The sequence below is a fragment of the Adiantum capillus-veneris genome, chromosome 30 (genome assembly GCF_014529385.1).
Source record: "Adiantum capillus-veneris isolate H3 chromosome 30, ASM1452938v2, whole genome shotgun sequence".
In the NCBI taxonomy this organism is placed as follows: domain Eukaryota; kingdom Viridiplantae; phylum Streptophyta; class Polypodiopsida; order Polypodiales; family Pteridaceae; genus Adiantum; species Adiantum capillus-veneris.
Window position 1 is genome coordinate 72,556,762 of NC_140960.1, and position 19,396 is coordinate 72,576,157.

The window sequence follows — 19,396 nt, forward strand, 5'->3', positions numbered from 1 at the left end:
AGACTAAAAAAGCCACAAACTTTGTGATTTTTTAGACACTAAATTATGAGGCAATATTTAGAGTGCACTACCAAGTGATTTCCAACTCATTACTCTCATAGGACAAAAATGAAGAAATAACATTCCTCTGTCAGCCTCCACTTGCTCATCATGGCTTTAAGAGTAGCATTTACAAATGCTTTGGTGAAGACTCTCTCTCACCATTTTTTTAACAAAAACTTCTTGAACGCTTTGTGATAAGGTTTTGTGAAGACTCCCACTCACGATGGAATTTATTACACCATTTTAGCATGTATCATGGTAAGGCTAGGCTTAGTGAATCCTTTGGCTCACCAAGGCCTTCCAAGTAGCGTTTCCAAATGCTTTGATAAAAGGCATGGTGAAGACTCAAAGATCCACAAATTTTCTGTTGTTTAGACAATAAATTGTGAGGCAATATTTAGAGTACACTACCAAAAGTGTTCTCCAACTCATCACTCTCACAAGACAAGAATGAAAAGAAGGGCTAACTCTTTGCTTGAATAGACAACCGCATGTTCTTTTTTTTAGTGTTGACTTTGTTTTCTATTCAACCAACACAGGCTGGGCCACCCGGACCTTCCTTTTTTGCCTTAGATACCTCCAAGGGTGTTAGTGGGGGTTGAACCCACCACCATGGTGATGCAAGTGATGCAAGTCCAGCCTTCTAACCAGCTAAGCAAGCCCCCTTGGGTTATAGACAAACAACCACATGTTGTGCTTGCTCCCTTGGGTGTTTAGCACAAAAAACAAACAAAGGCACCATATTTACATTACAAGCAACACTTAGGTTTGTGGTATCTATTAGTACCCGTTTGGTAAAGTTTCCACCTCAATAGTGTTATCAACACATTGGAAGGAAGCTACTTCTACCTTGAGGCATCCCTTTGCATTCTTTGTACATCAAATAGACATGGTTTCTCTATTGCTATGTATAGATCAATGTGAGATCTCAATGCATGCTTGACTCCTTCTATGTGATATCTAATCACCCTATGTACACGACTAGGCCCTAGCCTTATGCTTATAGCTAAGTCTCCCCTCTTAGATCCATACAAAGTACAATTAGAAGCAAAAACTATAGCTACTAAAATCTAAGCATGTAGCTGTGTTGCCACTTCTGGGTGCGTATCCCACATGGGCTACTACTAGAGACACAATTGATTGTTTTTGGAACCCAAGTCCATAGTTACGTGGACACTCTAAGATGTATCCCACACAAAATACTACTAAACTAATTGCTGATTGTTTCCAAACTTTCTTCAAAGTTCAAGGCCCACCTTGATTCAATTTATATAGACATATAGTTATACGCAGATGCACACACTCACACACACACACATGTGTGTGTGTGTGTGTGTGTGTGTGTACATGTATATAAGTATGTATCTATGCAAGTGTTATGTGAAACACTTCCCACTTGGGCATATAAATCTCTTAGTACATGCTTCCCACTTGGGCCATTTCACTTGCATTTTGAAACGCTTCCCAATCAGGCATACATACATACATACATACATACATACATACATACATACATACATATATATATATATATATATATATATATATATATATATATATATATATATATATATATATATATATATATATATATATATATATATATATATATATATATATATATGTATGTATGTATGTATGTATGTATGTATATATATACATACATACATATATATATACACACACACACACATACACACGCACGCACGCACACACACACACACATTAAGAAGAAAGAGAGATAGATAGAGAGAGAAGAGAGAGAGAGAGAGAGAGAGAGAGAAAGGAAGATTGTATCCACTTTTGTTCATTTTCATTTCAAGAAACTCTTCTCAATTGAGAATTACACTTATTTATTAGCCTCACGTTGCTCTAGAATATTGTCCACGTGGATAAAGAAACAGAGCTATGAATCAAGCTTATACCTTGAGCCTCAAATCAAAGGCTATTAATGATTTTATCCTCCCCCATTTGTAGTGAAACGGTAGTGGTGGAGACAAAACAGACTTTGGGATAATGGGACATTTTCATCAAGAGCATTGAATGGAGGAGTAAGATCACAAAGATGGTGGCAAAATCAAGGACAACGTGATTACATGATACAGTAGCACTACTTTTGTAGAGCCATACTTTTAAGTGACCTCAATCTCTCAATGCTCATTAATCTCAATTGGAATGTGTTTCTAGATGCAAGTGGCGGGACTTTGTCAAAGGCCAAAGACATAGCTATAACACAAATAAAAAATTTCAAGTTAGCAAAAACACATGTCATCTATGCATGGGTGATGGAATAAGTTAGTTTTCCCATGTGATGTTATGGTTGTTCAACTTTGCTAATAGTTTAATAAGGCAACTAGTTTATTCCTTTATGTACAGGCAAAAGTGAGACTAGCTAGGGACTTAGTTATGCAATATTATATCATAATGGATCACCACACAAGATGAACCTTAAGGAAGAAGATTACTTAATTGAATTAATATTCTATCCAAGAAATAGGCTATCTAGATGGCATTGCAAGAGTATACAATGCATCTACCAAGTGGGCACAACAAGTGTTAGGTGCCACAACTCCCATTTTACGATATAAACCCAAAAATTAAAATTTGGTAGCGGTGTTCTTTGCATGGGCCATTCTACATTGGAAATGCTTTAAATTCTACTAAAAATAACTTTAACAGTCAAAGTTCAAGATCATGAGGCATGTGATTTGAGCCGTCCAATCCAACAACTTTCCATGCCAAAAATTCAGCATGCAATCTTACTACAGAGGCCACTTCAGCATCCTTTTTTTTTTTGCATTGTTTCCAATCAAATTGTGCCATCTCAACCAACATCAAGAAAAGCGTCCCCACCTTGTAGTCACTGTAGACATATAGTAGTGTTAGTGTGTATACGCGCTTCACTAGGGGCACTTTTCTCCCACTGGGTTTTTCCCCCTGGACATCTGGTGTGAAAGGACACCTTATCTCTTAGGGTCTCATATAAGTTTGTAGCTCTGAGTTTGGATATACTTTATTATTCTAATACAGAGAAATAGACTACAGAGATCTCGTACGCAAGCTCTGTGTCTTCTCCTTCTCCATCTTCTTCCTACTCTGAGTTTCTATCTTCCTTATGTTTCCTATTTCATCATCTTCAACAATTGGTATCAGAGCAAGGTGATTTCCAGAGCCTCTACTTGCGTTTTCGCGTCCGCATGCGCAATCGCAATTTTCAGGCAGTTTTCGGAAAATTTGCTCGTGGGAGCATCCTCGACGTTCCGGGAGTATTCTGATCAGATAACCTGGGGTTTTACCCCCCTTTTGAAGCCGTTTGAGCCCTCAGAATTTTTTTTTGAGCAGCATAGCAGAAGTTACTTTTCGGAGGCGTTTAGATCAAGAGGGTGTGCTTTTTGACAGATTTTCTTCAGGTAAACAGTTCTTTTCGGAAGCAGCTTGTCTTAGCTTTGTGCTGAGATTTTGTGTAGAGTTTTTCTTGGATTGGAGAGGAGATTTGTGAATCTCTTGGAGGTTCTTTTGCTCTCTTGTGTGCATCCACAGTATGGCTCAATCTACGGAGAAAGAGATTTTTGGTTCGTTTACATCTGAAGACAAATTGGATGGTACCAACTATTCTCTTTGGTCTTTTATGGCCAAGAATGTTTTGGTTGGTAAAGGATTGTGGGATTATGTATCTGGAGATGAAGTTCATCAAGGTAGCATTTCACCTGCCACGCCTGGTCATGGTGAAGCTGTTGGTGCAGGACCCTCACAAGTCACTCCAGAGCAAAAGAGATGGGATACTAAAGATGCACAAGCTATGGTTGTGATTGCCTTAACCATAAAGAGGACAATCACACCACATATCAGATCTTGCAGAACTTCTGAGGATGCTTGGAACACTCTGCAAGCTATGTTTGGAGGAAGAAACGCTGCCAGAATAGAGTTTTTGAAGAAACAACTTGACAAAATACAGATAGACGAAGGTGACGATATTGTCGAGCATCTTACAAAAATCAGGGATCTTAAAGAGCAATTGCTTAGCATTGATGAAGTGATTCCAGAGAAGGACTTGGTTTTTAAAACACTCAATTCACTACCACCATCTTATTTGACTTTTCAGACTTCTTTGACTCTGTCTTTGCGAGCTAATCCTGAGCCTCTTCATTTTGAAGAGTTAGTGGCTTTGCTATTGCAGGAGGATCAATCACGTAAGAACAAGTCTTTACAGGTGGATGGTATGGATCATGATCTTGTTGTACTGAACAAAAACAAGGGTAAAGAGAGTGCTCATCACTCCAAGTCTGGTGCAGGACAGTCTTCAGAGAAGTCTAAAGGTGATTCCGACAAGTCCAAGAAGAAAGGTAAATGTCACTACTGCAAGAAACCTGGTCACTACATTAGTGAGTGTAAAAAGCGAATTGCTAAAGAAAAGAAGAAAGAGTCAAGTTTGGTTGTTTCAGCTTCTGGTGATTCTTCTACAGCTAAATAAGAGTCTGCAAACTTTGTGCAGAATTCTTATGCTTTCTTAGTATATTCAGATTTTTCTGCTTACAGTGTTGACGAGACACAAATGATTTGGTGCTTTGATAGTGGTACATCCAGGCATATTACTTCAAGGAAGGATTTGTTTTGTTCATTGGATGCAGCTCCAGTAGGAAAGAAGGTGACATGTGCAAATAATGCTTCTTATCCAATCAAAGGCGTTGGTAAGATTTTGATTACCATTTTAGATGGTTCAGATTTATGCTTGCTAGATGTCTTATATGTTCCAGGGATCAAGAAGAATTTGTTTTCTGTATCCTCTCTTGCAAAAAATGGTCTTCGGGTCATTTTTGAGGATGACAGATGTGTTGTACGAGATCGAGAGAATGGTTATTCTCTTATCACTACAGGTACGCTGGAAAATGGACTATTTGTGCTAGATCCTTATGAAAAGCAGATTCAGGTATGTATTGCAAAAACAAAGACTCGGGCCATGTAGGATGCTGAGTTGTGGCATGCTAGATTTGGGCATGTTAGTTATGGCAGTTTGATGACTTTACAACGTCATAATATGGTGCATGATTTGTCTTTATTGGAGATGCCACCAAGACATGTATGTGAAGGTTGCGTTCTTGGAAAGATGCACAGATTTGCATTTTCGCAGGATGGTTCAGTTAAAGGGACACGAAAGTTGCATCTTGTACACAGTGATGTATGTGGTCCTATGAGGACGCCATCTATAGGAAACAGCCTTTATTTTGTGACCTTCATTGATGACTTTTCCAGGTTTTGTTGGGTGTATCCACTCAAAGCAAAGTCAGATGTGTTTGCAGTTTTTCAACATTATGTCGCCATGGTTGAAAATGAAATAGGTTACAAAGTACAGACTCTTCGTACCGATCGAGGAGGTGAATACATGTCAGGTGCATTTAAGGATTTTTTGGGAACGAAAGGCATTAAACACCAATGCACTATGCCATACACACCACAACAAAATGGTGTTGCAAAAAGGAAGAACAGTGTCATGCCAAGGGTAGGACTAGACGGGCACGGCCCGGGCAATGTGCCGGACACACATGCAGTAAAGGGGTCTATATATGGAAGAGGGTCAGGGGCCTATATATAGGATGGTTGGGAGGTTATTCGCGTGCCTGTCTACCCGCTGGTCTTACATTGGTATCAGAGCAAGGTGGAGAGGAGGGGACAGTAGGGAGCTATGGAGGAGGGAAGCATGGCGTTCTCTCTGGAAGCATGGCGATCTCTCTCTCTCTCTCTCTCTCTCTCTCTCTCTCTCTCTCTCTCTCTCTCTCTCTCTCTCTCTCTCTCTCTCTCTCTCTCTCTCTCTCTCTCTCTCTCTCGTGATCGGAGATCTACACAGAGCTCGGGGCCGAACTCCACGTGGGACAAACCGCTTCTATGCACAAAGTCGCGATGTTCGACATGCACGAAATCGGACCTGCATGCTTTCTGCAGCTTCGCCCTGGCCTGAGGGGGGTTTTTCGTCACATGATGGAGGTGGCTGGAGCAGCGCATGGATTGGCATGTTGGAGTTTTTCCCTGCGCAGTTTACAGAGCCGCCATCGCTGAAGATTATTTCTTTAAGTTTATTTTTTACTTCGTTTAGGGGTTGGCCATGGTGTGGGCGCCTAAGGTGCCCATGGGGCACTCCTAGGGCCTTGTCCCACACATGGGGTGCCCAAGGGGTCCCGGAGAAGCCAGGTCACCCAAGGTTGCATGCAACAATTGCAGGAGCCATGGTTGCACGCATTCACGGACTAACTGACCGTTTTGCTACGATGCATGAGTGTCTCGAAGAGAGGCAACGGTGGTTTTTCCAAGGCATGCATGCAGAAGTGCTAGGGAAGCAAGGCTTCCAGTTCACCATGAGGCTATGGAAACACGGTTTCTACCTTTGCCATGGATTTCCAATCGAATACCCGACATCACTAGCGGACGCCGATTCGAGGCTCTTTAGCGCTTTGATGGAAGCTATACACCACCATGATACGAAAAGCATGGCATGCGTGCTCATGCATCATGCACGAATTTGACAACATAGCAAGTCGATTCATGTGATTCAGCAGGTACGCACTAAATTTTGTGGCATATTTTGTTTGCACAACATTAATGTTTCGGTTCAAGATCAAAATCCAGCATGGCTTGAGTACACAATTCCTCGACCCCACACGCGCATCAGAGGTTCATTGTTGCTACAAAGGCAATTCAGGCAGGGCTTGTAACATATTCGATTACGGTATTTGGCAAGGCCGACCGATAATTATACTTTTTGATCCCTCCTACATTCAAGAAGCTGCAACGATGACGACATGAATAATATTCATCGCTAACGTTCAAAGACAAGGTATGACGATTTGTTGCACTTTTCTTGTTTGATTCATTCTCAGTGTGCAGCTGTTACTTGTATGCTTGAGCACGGCTCACTTGGTCTTCAACATGTTGTTCTGATCATTGAGCAAGGCTCATTATGTGCATACACCACTGTGGTGTTGAGTACACCACTCCAGAGTTAACCCTTGCAACTTTTTATCATGCATGGCATGTATATACTTACAAGGCTTTCATTTTTGTCCTGCTAGCATTTGGAGTATGCTAGGAGCATATTCATTGGGGACATTTTTACAACTGTATGGTATGACCATTTCATGGATGTGCATAGGATGATTTCTAGTTACAGTGCGGCAAGTATAGGCAAGGCCTATAGTTTGTCATGCAAATTTCTTTCTCGCCTATCTTTCATTGGCATAGCAGGCAAAAGTGCTCGGCATGGCTGACCATTTATCACAGCCTGCAACACAGATAGGAGTCTCTTTGCTTTCAATAATCCAGTTCCGTCGGTATGTATATAAGTATTTTTCTACTCTTCAATAAAAAGTACAACTGGACAAGGTCCATTGTCTGTGCATGATCGACACAATTGACTCTCTTCACGATGACATCTGTCATCAATAGCATGTGTTGGCAATGAGGCCAGACATAGTTATCTGAAGCATGGCTTCTCCTGAGTACCTTAAGGCAGGGCCAAGGGCAGGTTTTTCAGTATTTCAAGGTGACACGCTTACTGGATTTGTTGACGGCAGCAAGTTGCTCGGCATGGCCGACTCCTTGTCACTGTTTCTACAAGCCGACATAGGATGCTTGCCACACAATACTGGTTAATTTCACTTGAAATTGCTCGACTAGGTCGATTATTTTTGTCATGCTATTGGCAGCCACATCAGTTGGCCATTAGCACTACCCGATTTAGGTGAAGCAAGGCTTGTCTTTATGCATCTTGCATAGAGACTCCCCACGTTTTACATATGCTATGAGCATACAAACTTGGGATGGATTTGCAAAAATGTCTGTAGCTTCTTTCATTCCGTATACGACGGATGTATATGATACAAGAGGGAGAATATACATATGCGACAACTCTCTCTCACACGGCAAGGGTAGGACTAGACGGGCACGGCCCGGGCAATGTGCCGGACACACATGCAGTAAAGGGGTCTATATATGGAAGAGGGCCAGGGGCCTATATATAGGATGGTTGGGAGGTTATTCGCGTGTCTGTCTACCCGCTGGTCTTACAAACAGGTCTTTAATGGAGACAGCTAGATGTATGCTCAAGGCTAAGAGTTTGCCTCATAAGCTATGGATGGAGGCAGTTGCTTGTGCAGCACATGTTTTGAACAGGTGTCCTACTCGTGCCTTGAAGACCATTACTCCATATGAAGCTTGGTATGACAGAAAACCTTCAGTCAGTTATCTTCGTGTTTTTGGTTGTCTTGCTTATGCTCACATCCCTCAGTAGTTACGTGGGAAGCTTGATGATAAGGCAATCAAATGTATATTTGTGGGGTACAGTAGTGGAAGTAAAGGTTATAGACTTTACAATCCTGCTACAAACAAGATTTTTGAAAGTCGTGATGTAATTTTTGCAAAAACTACTGCCCAACCTATGGTTGCTTTTGATGTACCTCATATGCAGACACATCATGTATTTGAAGGTTTGCTTCCTTCTTTTGTGGAGAATCAAGAATCACAACAGGTTGATAATCTTGATCAATCTTTTGATCAGCATGTGACACCTCATGATGTAGAGGAAATTGTGCGTGAAGAGCAAGAAGTTCTCAAGGAAGAAAGAACCTTGCCTAAATGGGTTCAGAAAACTTTGCAAGATAGCAAGTTGGATGCACCGTTGCCACGAAAAACACGTGTTGGTACTACTTTTGGCAGAGAGCAAGTAGATTTGGCTTGCTTTAGCACTCTTTGTGATGCAGATGAGCCTGATTCATTTGAACAAGCTTTAGAGTGTGTTCAGTGGAAAGATGCTATGCAGCAAGAAATTGATTCTATTCATAAGAATCATACATGGGATCTAGTGGACTTGCCTATAGGTAATTGCCTACAGGTAAAAAGCCTATTGGTACATAGTGGGTTTTTAAGGTAAAAAGGAAACAAGATGGTACTGTTGACAGGTACAAAGCAAGGCTTGTGGCAAAAGGCTATGCGCAACAGAAAGGCATAGATTATGATGAAACCTTTGCTCCTACTTCTCGTGCGTCCACAGTTAGATCACTAGTTTCAATTGCTGCTCATCATGGTTGGAAAGTGCATCAGTTGGATATCAAAACTGCTTTTTTGAATGGTGATTTGCAGGAAGAAGTTTATGTAAGTCAACCAAGTGGTTTTGTTGTAAAAGGTCAAGAGCAAAAGGTATGTAGATTGCGTAAAGCTTTGTATGGTCTCAAACAGGCTCCAAGAGCATGGTATGAGAAGATACATACTTATTTGATTGGCCAGGGATTTCAGAATAGTCCAACAGAAAGTACTTTGTATGTCAAAAAGAGAGATGGAGTTCTCATTATGCTAACACTTTATGTGGATGATATGCTTCTTACAGGCAATACTGCAAATGAAATTGAAGCGTTTAAAGATGCTTTGAGAAAAACCTTTGAGATGTCTGATCTTGGTTTGCTACATTATTACTTGGGTATTCAGTTTGTGCAATCAGAGGATGGCATATACATGTTGCAGGCAAAATATTTGCATAAAATTTTGGACAAGTTTGGTATGCAAAATTGTAAACCAATCTCTACACCCGTAGAAACTGGATCAAAGTTGAGCATGCACGATGCTGGAGAACCTTTTGATGTACATACTTATGCAGCAGCGGTTGGTTGCTTGATATATTTGGCAGGCAACACTCGTCCAGACATTCAATTTGGGGTTTCACAAGCAAGCAGATTTATGCACAGCCCAAGTATGCATCATTGGCAGGCTGTGAAGCGCATACTTGGTTACCTTTCAGGTACCCCTAATCTTTCCATGTTCTTTCCGAGGGGGGATATGTATGGAAAGCACAGTTCTATGCAGCTTCTTGGTTACAGCGATTCAGATTGGGCTGGTGATTTTGACACACGACATTCCACAAGTGGCAATTGTTTTTTCTTGGGAAATGCATGTATATCTTGGCTAAGCAAGAAGCAACCCACAGTGGCTACATCAACTTATGAAGCTGAGTACAGGGCAGCTTTCACGGCAACAGTTGATTGTGTATGGATACGTAGGTTATTGGCAGATCTTTGTGAGTGTCAACAGGCACCCACTACCATTTTCATTGACGGTCAGAGTGCTATGGCAGTTGCAAGGAATCCAGTATTTCATGCAAGAACAAAGCACATAGAGGTTCACTACCACTATGTCAGGGAAAGGCTACATGCAGGGGAGATCACACTAATTTACTGTCCTACACAGGATAACATTACAGATCTATTTACGAAGGCGTTATCACGAGAAAAGTTTGAATCTTTCCGAAAAGCTTTGGGCTTACTCTCATACAGATGATGATCTGCTACCTTGTACCGATTCACACTATCACTACAGGGGGGATTTGTAGACATGTATTAGTGTTAGTGTATATACGCGCTTCACCAAGGGCACTTTTCTCCCACTGGGTTTTTCCCCCTGGACATCTGGTGTGAAAGGACACCTTATCTCTTAGGGTCTCATATAAGCTTTGTAGCTCTGAGTTTGGATATACTCTATTAATCTAATACAGAGAAATAGACTACAGAGATCTCGTACGCAAGCTCTGTGTCTTCTCCTTCTCCATCTTCTTCCTACTCTGAGTTGCTATCTTCCTTCTGTTTTCTATTTCATCATCTTCAACAGTCACTAGGTTTTTCCAAGTGATAAATTCGAGCATGGACATGCACCTTGTTGTCTCCTTGTCACCTTGTAATTCTCATAGTGCATTTCTAGCCTCCTTCACTTTCATGATTAGTGGCCACTTCATGACCCCCTTCCTCCTTGATTTTGACACACGTGAAAGGATACTAGGTGTGATTTCTTTTATTAACAAGCCCCCCCATGACTCCAAGATTCCCATGGTTGCCACCATGACGGTTTGCCTACTTTATGGGGACTAAGAAACATGATCTCAAACTACACAATTTCCCACAAAAATCATTTGAGTTGGAGCATATTGTCAATTCCTTTTAAATATTTTGGAGGGGGAGTATAGTATAAACACAAGAGAGAAGAATTTAAAAGGACCATTATTGTCAACCTCACCCTTCAATACTTCTCTGAGATTAATTGTAGATCTGCCAATCACCAATAGAGGTCATGGAGAGTTTTGGGTGCTTGTAGATTAGCTAACTAAAGTTAACCACGATGGTTGTTACTAACATTGTTGATTAATTTGCATTGTTGCAAAGAATTGTGATCCCTTCTTATCAGTCACTTTGGAAAACCTAAATAGTGGGGAAACACATCTCAATATTGTCAGTCATCAAGAGAGGATAGGTAGATTACAAGTGTTAATCTTCTGCTAAAGGATATTCTAAGCATGTACATTAGCACCAAGTAATCCAATTGGAAAGTTTTCTCTAGTTGAAGTTTGCTTACCATCAAATATGATCAATATTGCTTCAAAGTATTTTGTTCTTTGCATCTCTTTTCTCGCTCTTTGTCCCTCGCTCACTTTTCATCGCTCGTTAAATGATAGCACCCGTGAAAGTAGAGGCCTACACAACACTCTTGGCTATGGAATGCAAATCCAACCAAGAGCCATGCTTCAATGCTTAAGCTTGCCATCTTCTCCATCTTCATTACTATGCTATTATGTATGCTAGCAAGAAGAGTGATGACAAGTGAGGAACTATTTCTTTCTCCTACGGAATGTTTCTTCTTCCTCTTCCCTACCCTCATTCCCCAGTAGCTCTCTCCACCTTTGAAGGTGTTTGAGGCCCCTGGGACTAAGGCTTGGGAAGTTAATGCTTTATACAAAGTTTATATTATGCTTGTGATGCATGAAGCTTTCCATCTTCATTGCATCACCAAGGTCACAAGGAACACAAATATTGTATTGTACCAAGTCTCTCTTGATGGGAGAAACCATAATACAAATGCCTATTGGAGGGGGGACTGTCGGCTCCGTATGAATCCGGTCCTCAACTATTGTCATGTTCTCTAAACTCTCTCTTGCAAAAGTAGTGTTCGCGCCAAGTCAACTAAGTACCATGTTTATGTTGCTACCATCAATTAAGTTCACCAGCTAATGCTCACAAAGTAATCTCACAAAAGTGCTTCATTTAATTCCCTAATTTCGCTACTCTCAAAGTTCATAGACCATTTCCATTACAGCTTGGAAAATCCATAACAATGAAGGTATTCCTTATTTTGTGTCCAAAGACCTTGATCTTGAGATCTTCTAGCATACCAATAGGTTTAGCAATAGTCCCATTCCACCTTTACTACTATGTTTGTGGTCCCAGGGTGAGGTCTTCCCATAGTTTCCCAACAATTTTAGTCACAATGCTACCCCCAATGCCACCATCAAGGATTTCCTTCACAGTTTCTCCCTTGGTAGTGATTGGTATAGTCGCATTGGATTCATCGCCTTCAAAGTATTGTCCCAACTTGTTAACATGTATTTCCACAACAGAGTTGTCATCTAGGTTGGGTTGTGGATCTAAGTGTTCCTCATCTATTGGCATCTCCCTAGATCCATCCATCTGTGCAAATTGTGGTAGCCCGACTTTCAGTTCTCCGTTGAGGAAAGCTCAAAGAGCTAAGAATAGCTCGGGGTCTCCATATAGTTTGGGCATGATGGTGGTTCTAACTCCTAAAGCCATAAAATCCATCAATATGACAATATTTAACGGCATCTTTTGGGCTTCAGTCTCTTGACGTGGGAAAGATGGCATCTCCATTTCTTCGATAGGGTCAGGTAGTCCCTCTGTAAACATTCTCTCCAAAAAGAAGTGAGTATGCCCACTTTCCCATGACTTTAAGTCACTTTCTTCTTAGATTACACTAGGTATGGCTAGGAGTCTATGGACTTTGTGAGGTTGCTATTGTGTAGGGAACATTGTGTTTGTAATGTGGATCTGCCTAGGTGCTGCTGGCTCTAGATCCCTTTTGGTCTCTTCTACCAAAATCCTTAATTGCTTGACTCGCTCAATCTCCTCTGTAGGGCTTGGGTAAGTTCCTATCTTCTTCTTGGGTCTTGGCCATTGTAGCTCATGACGATCTTCCTTGTTGGTTTCTTTCCTAGTGATCGTTTTGGTCTCCATGGTTTCACTTGAATCAGAATCCTCTTCAGCATTGTCCATATATATGGGATCGTCACCAATCCCTATGTTGGTCTTTGAACTGGGGTCTGACTTCACTGCTTTGCGATCTCTTCCTTCGTGTTTTCTTCTTCTTTTGAGATTGGGCAATTGATGTCGTGTCTGTTTCTTCAAGAATATAATTTTGTTTTTGGATCATCGATCATGTTAGTACATTTTACTGGTACCATAGGTGTACTTTGTGATGGCTCCTCGGTAACCTCAATCAATTTTAATGGCGTGATCTTCGACGCATTTTGATTATTCGAACATTGGGCAATCAAATGATCTATGCTACATCGATTACACATGAGTATCGGCATTGTAGACGTGCTCGCTTGATTGGTTTGCATTAGTGTAGCATTCTTTTGTAGCTTAATAGGACACTTGGCTGACAATGTGGACCCCACACTCATAGCATTGAAGAGGTGGTCTCTTGGCAGTGTAATTGATATTTTGGCCTCTTGCAGCAAGAGCAGCTACTTGATAGACAGGTTTGACTTGTCCCCAATAGTCCTCCCTGTAGTATTGTGGACTTTCTTCAAGTGCATCAATCCCATAGGCAATATTAGGGTCTATATCTTCCTCACAACCTTCCAAACAAGCAATAGATGACTCACAACCCACTTGATTCATAAAAGTGATTCTCGGATGTGGTGGTTGCGTTCCTAGCACTGGAGGTGGTAAGGGTGTTGTTTGAACAACATTTTGGTCCCTGGGGACCATGTGTTGTGACTTTTGTTCAAGAGGTGGAGCCGGCATCAATGCAAGCACTCGAGGTGTGTCCGTCCATGCTAAGGTTGGTCTATTGGCCATTGCGCACTTAAATACTATGCAATCCTTAGCTTGATGACCATACCTCCCACATGCATTGCAATTCCCATTAAATTTTACTCTAAAAGTAGGGCATTCATTGGTACTATGCAGACCATAGCAAACTGAGCACCATCGTTGCTCCCTTCTTAGATACATTTGTTGTTTTGCGGAGCACGATTGTCTCTAAGACTCTCTTGAATGGCCTTGGTGAGATCTGCTAAAGTCATCTCAGATATATTTGGCTCTTTAACAATATGCTTTATGGTCATTGGTCCATGCCCCGATGCTTGCAAGCTAGTAGATTTAGGCTCAATAGACACTCTTTCTCCTTGAATCATTAAATTATCCTCCAATTGGATCGCATTGGTGGTGACTGTTTCCCAAGTGATGACTGCTTCCCAAGTGGTGATACCTCTAATGACTAGGCCATTGTAGATATCCTCATGTCGTAATCCTCTAATGAATCTATCAAGCAATTGGTTATGACTGCTTCCCAAGTGGTGATATCTCTAATGACTAGGCCATTGTAGATATCCTCATGTCGTAATCCTCTAATGAATCTATGAAGCAATTGATTATTATTGAAGCACTCATTTGGATTACAACGAGAATTCAAATGCTTCAAGCGACTGATAAATTCTCTCACCGACTCTCCTTCCTCTCGTTGGGCTTTCTGAAGTTGAGAGGCTACACCCCAAAGCACTCCCTCTCGTATGTATTCTTTCAAGAACAGTCTCCTAAGAGTAGGGTAAATCCCCAGCCTTCCCACTTAAGGTTAGGATTAAAGCATTACTCTTATGCAGGTCATTGTGTTCTCCTAGAGAATCGCATATTTGTTCAAACACTTTGATATGCTTTCTCACATCCCCGTCTCCACTAAATTTTTGTGTGAGCTTGGCTATTTGTACTGCCTTACTTCTAGGCTCCCTATCAGGTGTGCTACGTATATTCTCAGCAATAGATCAACCAATAGCTTGAGCAAATGTTGCCAAGTCACCTAAGTGAGCAGGCACCATGGGTGAAGGCACTCCAGAGACTACATGTGGAGTAGGTATTGGCATTGGGCTTGGTGCATAGAAAGCCCTTGGGTTCCAAGTTTGGTATGGTGTTGTGCCATGTGGTGGCCCAAAGTTCAAATGTGTGGCCTTGGGCATAGCAGACGTGGTAGTTGGTATGCTAATGCTAGCCGGTATGGTCCTATTGAAATAAGATCTTGGATGTTGTGGTTGTGGAGCATGGGTTGTTGAAACAATGGGAGAGGTAAGAGCTACATGAGTACGAGGACCCATAGGTGTAAATGATTGGTACACACTTGTAGGTACTGTTGTTTACAGGAATTGAGCTACCATGTAGCGGTGCTTTACTAACAAATGAGGCCCATGGCGTGTTCCTTGGCATGCCCATCACTGGGGTAGGCATGATAGCCGTGGCGTCATCAAGAGAAAGATAAGCTAGACTTGGAAAGGGCTATCACTTGTGGGCTCAGATTGTACTGAGACCCCGGCAAAACAACGTATGGAGGATCCATCGGACTTACCGAGGGAGTCTCCATTTGTGATAAGGTCAGTTGCTTAGCCTTCCCTGTATCCAAGAATCTCATGAGACCCGTCGAAGGTATGTGGATCCCCTTGTTCTGTCTGTCCAGCTCAATAACCCTATGGATGATTTCACAAACTCTTTGTTGTTGATCCTCTATACTAGTAGCACCCATTGTGGATTGTAGGACATCTAACCAACCCACGTGATAGGTGTGACCTGTGTATAGGTCGGTTAGAGTTTTTGTTTGTAGTTAATACTCCCAATTCTCATTTAGGAACGCTCCATCTAGGATTGAGGTTCTAGGGGTGTCCTTTGAACTAGATGCAACGTGGCTCTCTATGGGTTGACCCCTTAGTGGTCACTAATTCAGGAGCACTCGATTGCTCTCCTAGCATGAATGTTGACATAGGGGCTTTCTCTTTTAACTCTCTTCATTGCTCTGCCCCACGTAAGCTCTTGATTTCCTTTTCCCTCGCTGCAAGGATATATCACTCAACCTCTTGCACTTCAGTAAGGCTTCTCCCATCAGGTAGTATAACCTCGGAGGGGAATAACTCTAAAGAGTCAGGGGGTGCAGTGAATGGAGTATTCACGTGCACACTCTCCAAGAGCATGGGGTCTACGTTGGTCATGAATGGCGAATTTACTTCCCCACCCCCCTCATTCACATAGTTAGCTCCATGTTCGGAGCGAGTGGCTTTACTAAAGGTTTCCTTCAAGCGGCTAAGCACGCTCGGCCCAGACCGTGGGCCCACGGCATGCATATCTTGGCTTGAGCTATTGGGATTAGGCATCAGGTAACCCTCCGACGTCGTAGTTAGAGGAAGAGTCACTAGATGCAATATGTGGCCCCTGAGTGGTACTACCTTGGGTTCCCGTTGAGGGCCTAGAGCGTAAGGTAGAGGAATAATGAGTGCCCGCATAAAGGGAGACACTCTCTATGTGCTTGTCCTCTAGCACATGACTAGAGCGTAGATGCATGTGACCTCAACACTCTAGCAGTGTTGGTGAGTGCCCATGAAGGCCGCTCATCTAGTATTTTAGGTGTTTACAACCCAATTTTTTGTATTTTTTGTCCCTTTTTTTAAAGAAGCCACGGAATATGGTGTGTGATAGCTCAAAACAAGCGTCTTGGCTAGGGGTACATGCCGTGCTTTATAGTCCCCAATACGGTTACGTACAGCCCTTGGAATTCCAAATCTAGTCTTTTCCTAGGTGGGGAGAGGGCTAGATTTAGTATGTCCAAAGGGTGAGTGTGAAGGGGATTGTGGAGGACTTGAGGAATTTGTCCCACATACCCTCCCTTCACTTGAGGTCCTAGTCTTTATATATAAAGTAGTTGTATATTATATCATAAGACTGAGGCCTGAGGCTTGGGCTTGGGGAAAGATCTCGATCCCTTCTTTTTAAGATAAGGTTTTTTATATTTTTGTTTTGAGTTTTCTTTTTAGTCCCAAATATCCCGAGCATTTTTTATATTTTTTTTTAAAAAAAATTCAAAGAAAAACTTTTTCTGAGGATAATGTGACCGCGTGGATGCCGAGCTCTGTCTAACCTCTTTTTACCTAACACAACTAATTAACTTTAACTACCTCTGCTAACACACTATCAAACACAATACACTACAAACTCACAGACAGTCAACTCTATTGCTCATTGTCTACTCTACTTCTCATTCTCTTCACTCACTAACATATCTACTAACACCTGCACATTACAGATCTTGCAAAACCAACAAAAACAAGTACAATGTAGCACTAACAGAGCTTACAGCCGCTTAACAAAAGCTGACAAAAACGTGCTAATTTGCCCTTTGCAGCCACTTAATAGTTCTTACACAACACAACAAAAAACAGAAAACAGATGGAAGAAAAGCTTCCAAAGGTAGTACTGAGTGCTCCTCAAGCTTAATGCAAGGCATTCCTCAGCAACGACGCCAAAAATTCACGCTTTGCCATACGTGTCAAAGCTCGAAACTTGCTTGTGCACTGTGTGCGAGCCTCGAAAGGCTCCAAACACACAACTAGAAGATCCTAGCAAGCTCAACGAGGTAGGGGTGTGTCACTCACAGCTGAATGCTTCCATCGTGAAGGATCCTGTGCTACAAAAAAGAAGGAGCCACCATCGATGTCGCACTCAACCACTTCGCCGCTTTTGATGCCGCCGCAATGCTTGATCACTCTCTCTCTCTCTCTCTCTCTCTCTCAAGCATACACACACACACACACACACACACACACACCTGGGAGCACATAAAGGAGAAGGGGACAAAGATGGAGCAAGAGCACTTCTTAGCTTACACCTCGAATGAGAATTTTTAGGTCAAATGGACCTTTTATAAGAGGTTAACCCATTCACACATGGGTGCCCACAGTGGCCGGTCATTGCAAAACTACTTTCAAAATAAGATAAGTGGTGCGCCTCTCATCGGCGATCACCAACACACCTATTGGACCGACAAGCCCGGTCCATGACTCAATCAAATAAACAATATGCGTCCGTCGAAGGTGATAGGATGTCCGTGAGGGTTAACACAATTGGAATTAATAATAAGTCTCCTCACCTGGTCAAAGATACTATTGAGGACCCTTATCAATGCTGTATTTGTGTTCTTTTGGATAAACCCTTCAATTGTACTATTGTTTCCATGTATACTCCTAATTCAATGATAGGGAGGAGTTCAATATGGTGTTATCTAAGAAGTTTATCTTCTCCCATTATGCTTGATGGTGATTACAACATTGTCAAGAAGGTGGATGATAGATGGAATAAGCCGGGTAGAGTGATTTCTAGAGTTGATAAAACATCTTGGAGCAATCTACACAAAAGTCTAAACCCGATGGATGTATCTGCTACTAGATATGTGGTAGTGATGTGTGTGAACACACTTAGGACTGTCAAGACACTTTTCCCCTCACTAGGAGATTTTCCCCCTGTGCATTGTATCTATGCCCATCACTCTAGGGCTAACTTATCTTTCTGTTTGTGTACTAAGAAAAACACTTTCTGTTTTGTGCGTTGAGCTCAGCTTCTCCAAGTTGTGTGTGTATCCCTACAACCCTAATTTAAACAATTGGTATTAGAGCAGGTTACATCCTCTCGGATATGCTGAGCTCAAAATTTTGATCCAAGCTCATTATAGCCTCCGTTTCCACTATAGGCGGTACTGTGGAGGAAATTTTGTCCTTTTGTGCAAAATCTCTGTCATGGAATTTTTTTGCAAAACAGGTCCCCTTCAATGCTCTTTGGGTTGTGCTTCATAGCATGTGTTGATCCTACTTTCTTTTCCCTCTTTCTGGGTAGTTTTCACATCAAGTGCAGTCACTTGCCATGGTTGACAACAACACATATGTTTTTAAGATGTTGCTATTGAGGAAAAAATGGATGGGAATAACTACCCAATGTGGCCTTACATGATGAATCATGTTCTTGTGTCAAAGGGCATCTGGAATGTGGTGTAGGGCATTGATGTATGTCCACCTTCTATGGATATAGGATTTATCAAGATGTCGCAGGTTCTTGTAGGTATGTTGCTACTAGAGTTGTTTTGCCTACAACTAAGTGATCTCATTGGGATGTTGGAGATGTGTAGGCTCATGCATTGATTGCATTATCTATGAAGCTCACTAATACTCCTCACATTCACTTAGCAAAATCAGCAAAACGGCTTGGATGCTTTGGCTAGTTTTTATGTAAGTTACAATGAGGCTAAAATTGCACTGCTGCGTAAAGAGATGGAGTCAAAGATTATGCAAGAGGAAGATGAGATGGACACTTTTCTTGATGGTATCAAGGATATCAATGAACAACTCATTTCTGTGGTGAAGCTATTTCAGACAATTCACTTGTGCAAACTTTTCTCGATGCATTTCCAAACTCTTATTAGACTTTTCTAGTACTTGGAGACTTATGAC

General features: G+C 41.7%; 1 protein-coding gene across 1 annotated transcript; it reads left to right on the top strand.

Moving 5' to 3' along the window:
- Positions 1 to 5,966: 5,966 nt before the first annotated feature.
- On the top strand, positions 5,967 to 6,557 carry LOC147418187 (uncharacterized). The gene has a single exon (XM_086507076.1). It carries the CDS (start codon positions 5,967 to 5,969, stop codon positions 6,555 to 6,557), a length of 591 nt encoding a protein of 196 aa, XP_086363202.1.
- The last annotated feature ends 12,839 nt before the right edge of the window (positions 6,558 to 19,396 follow it).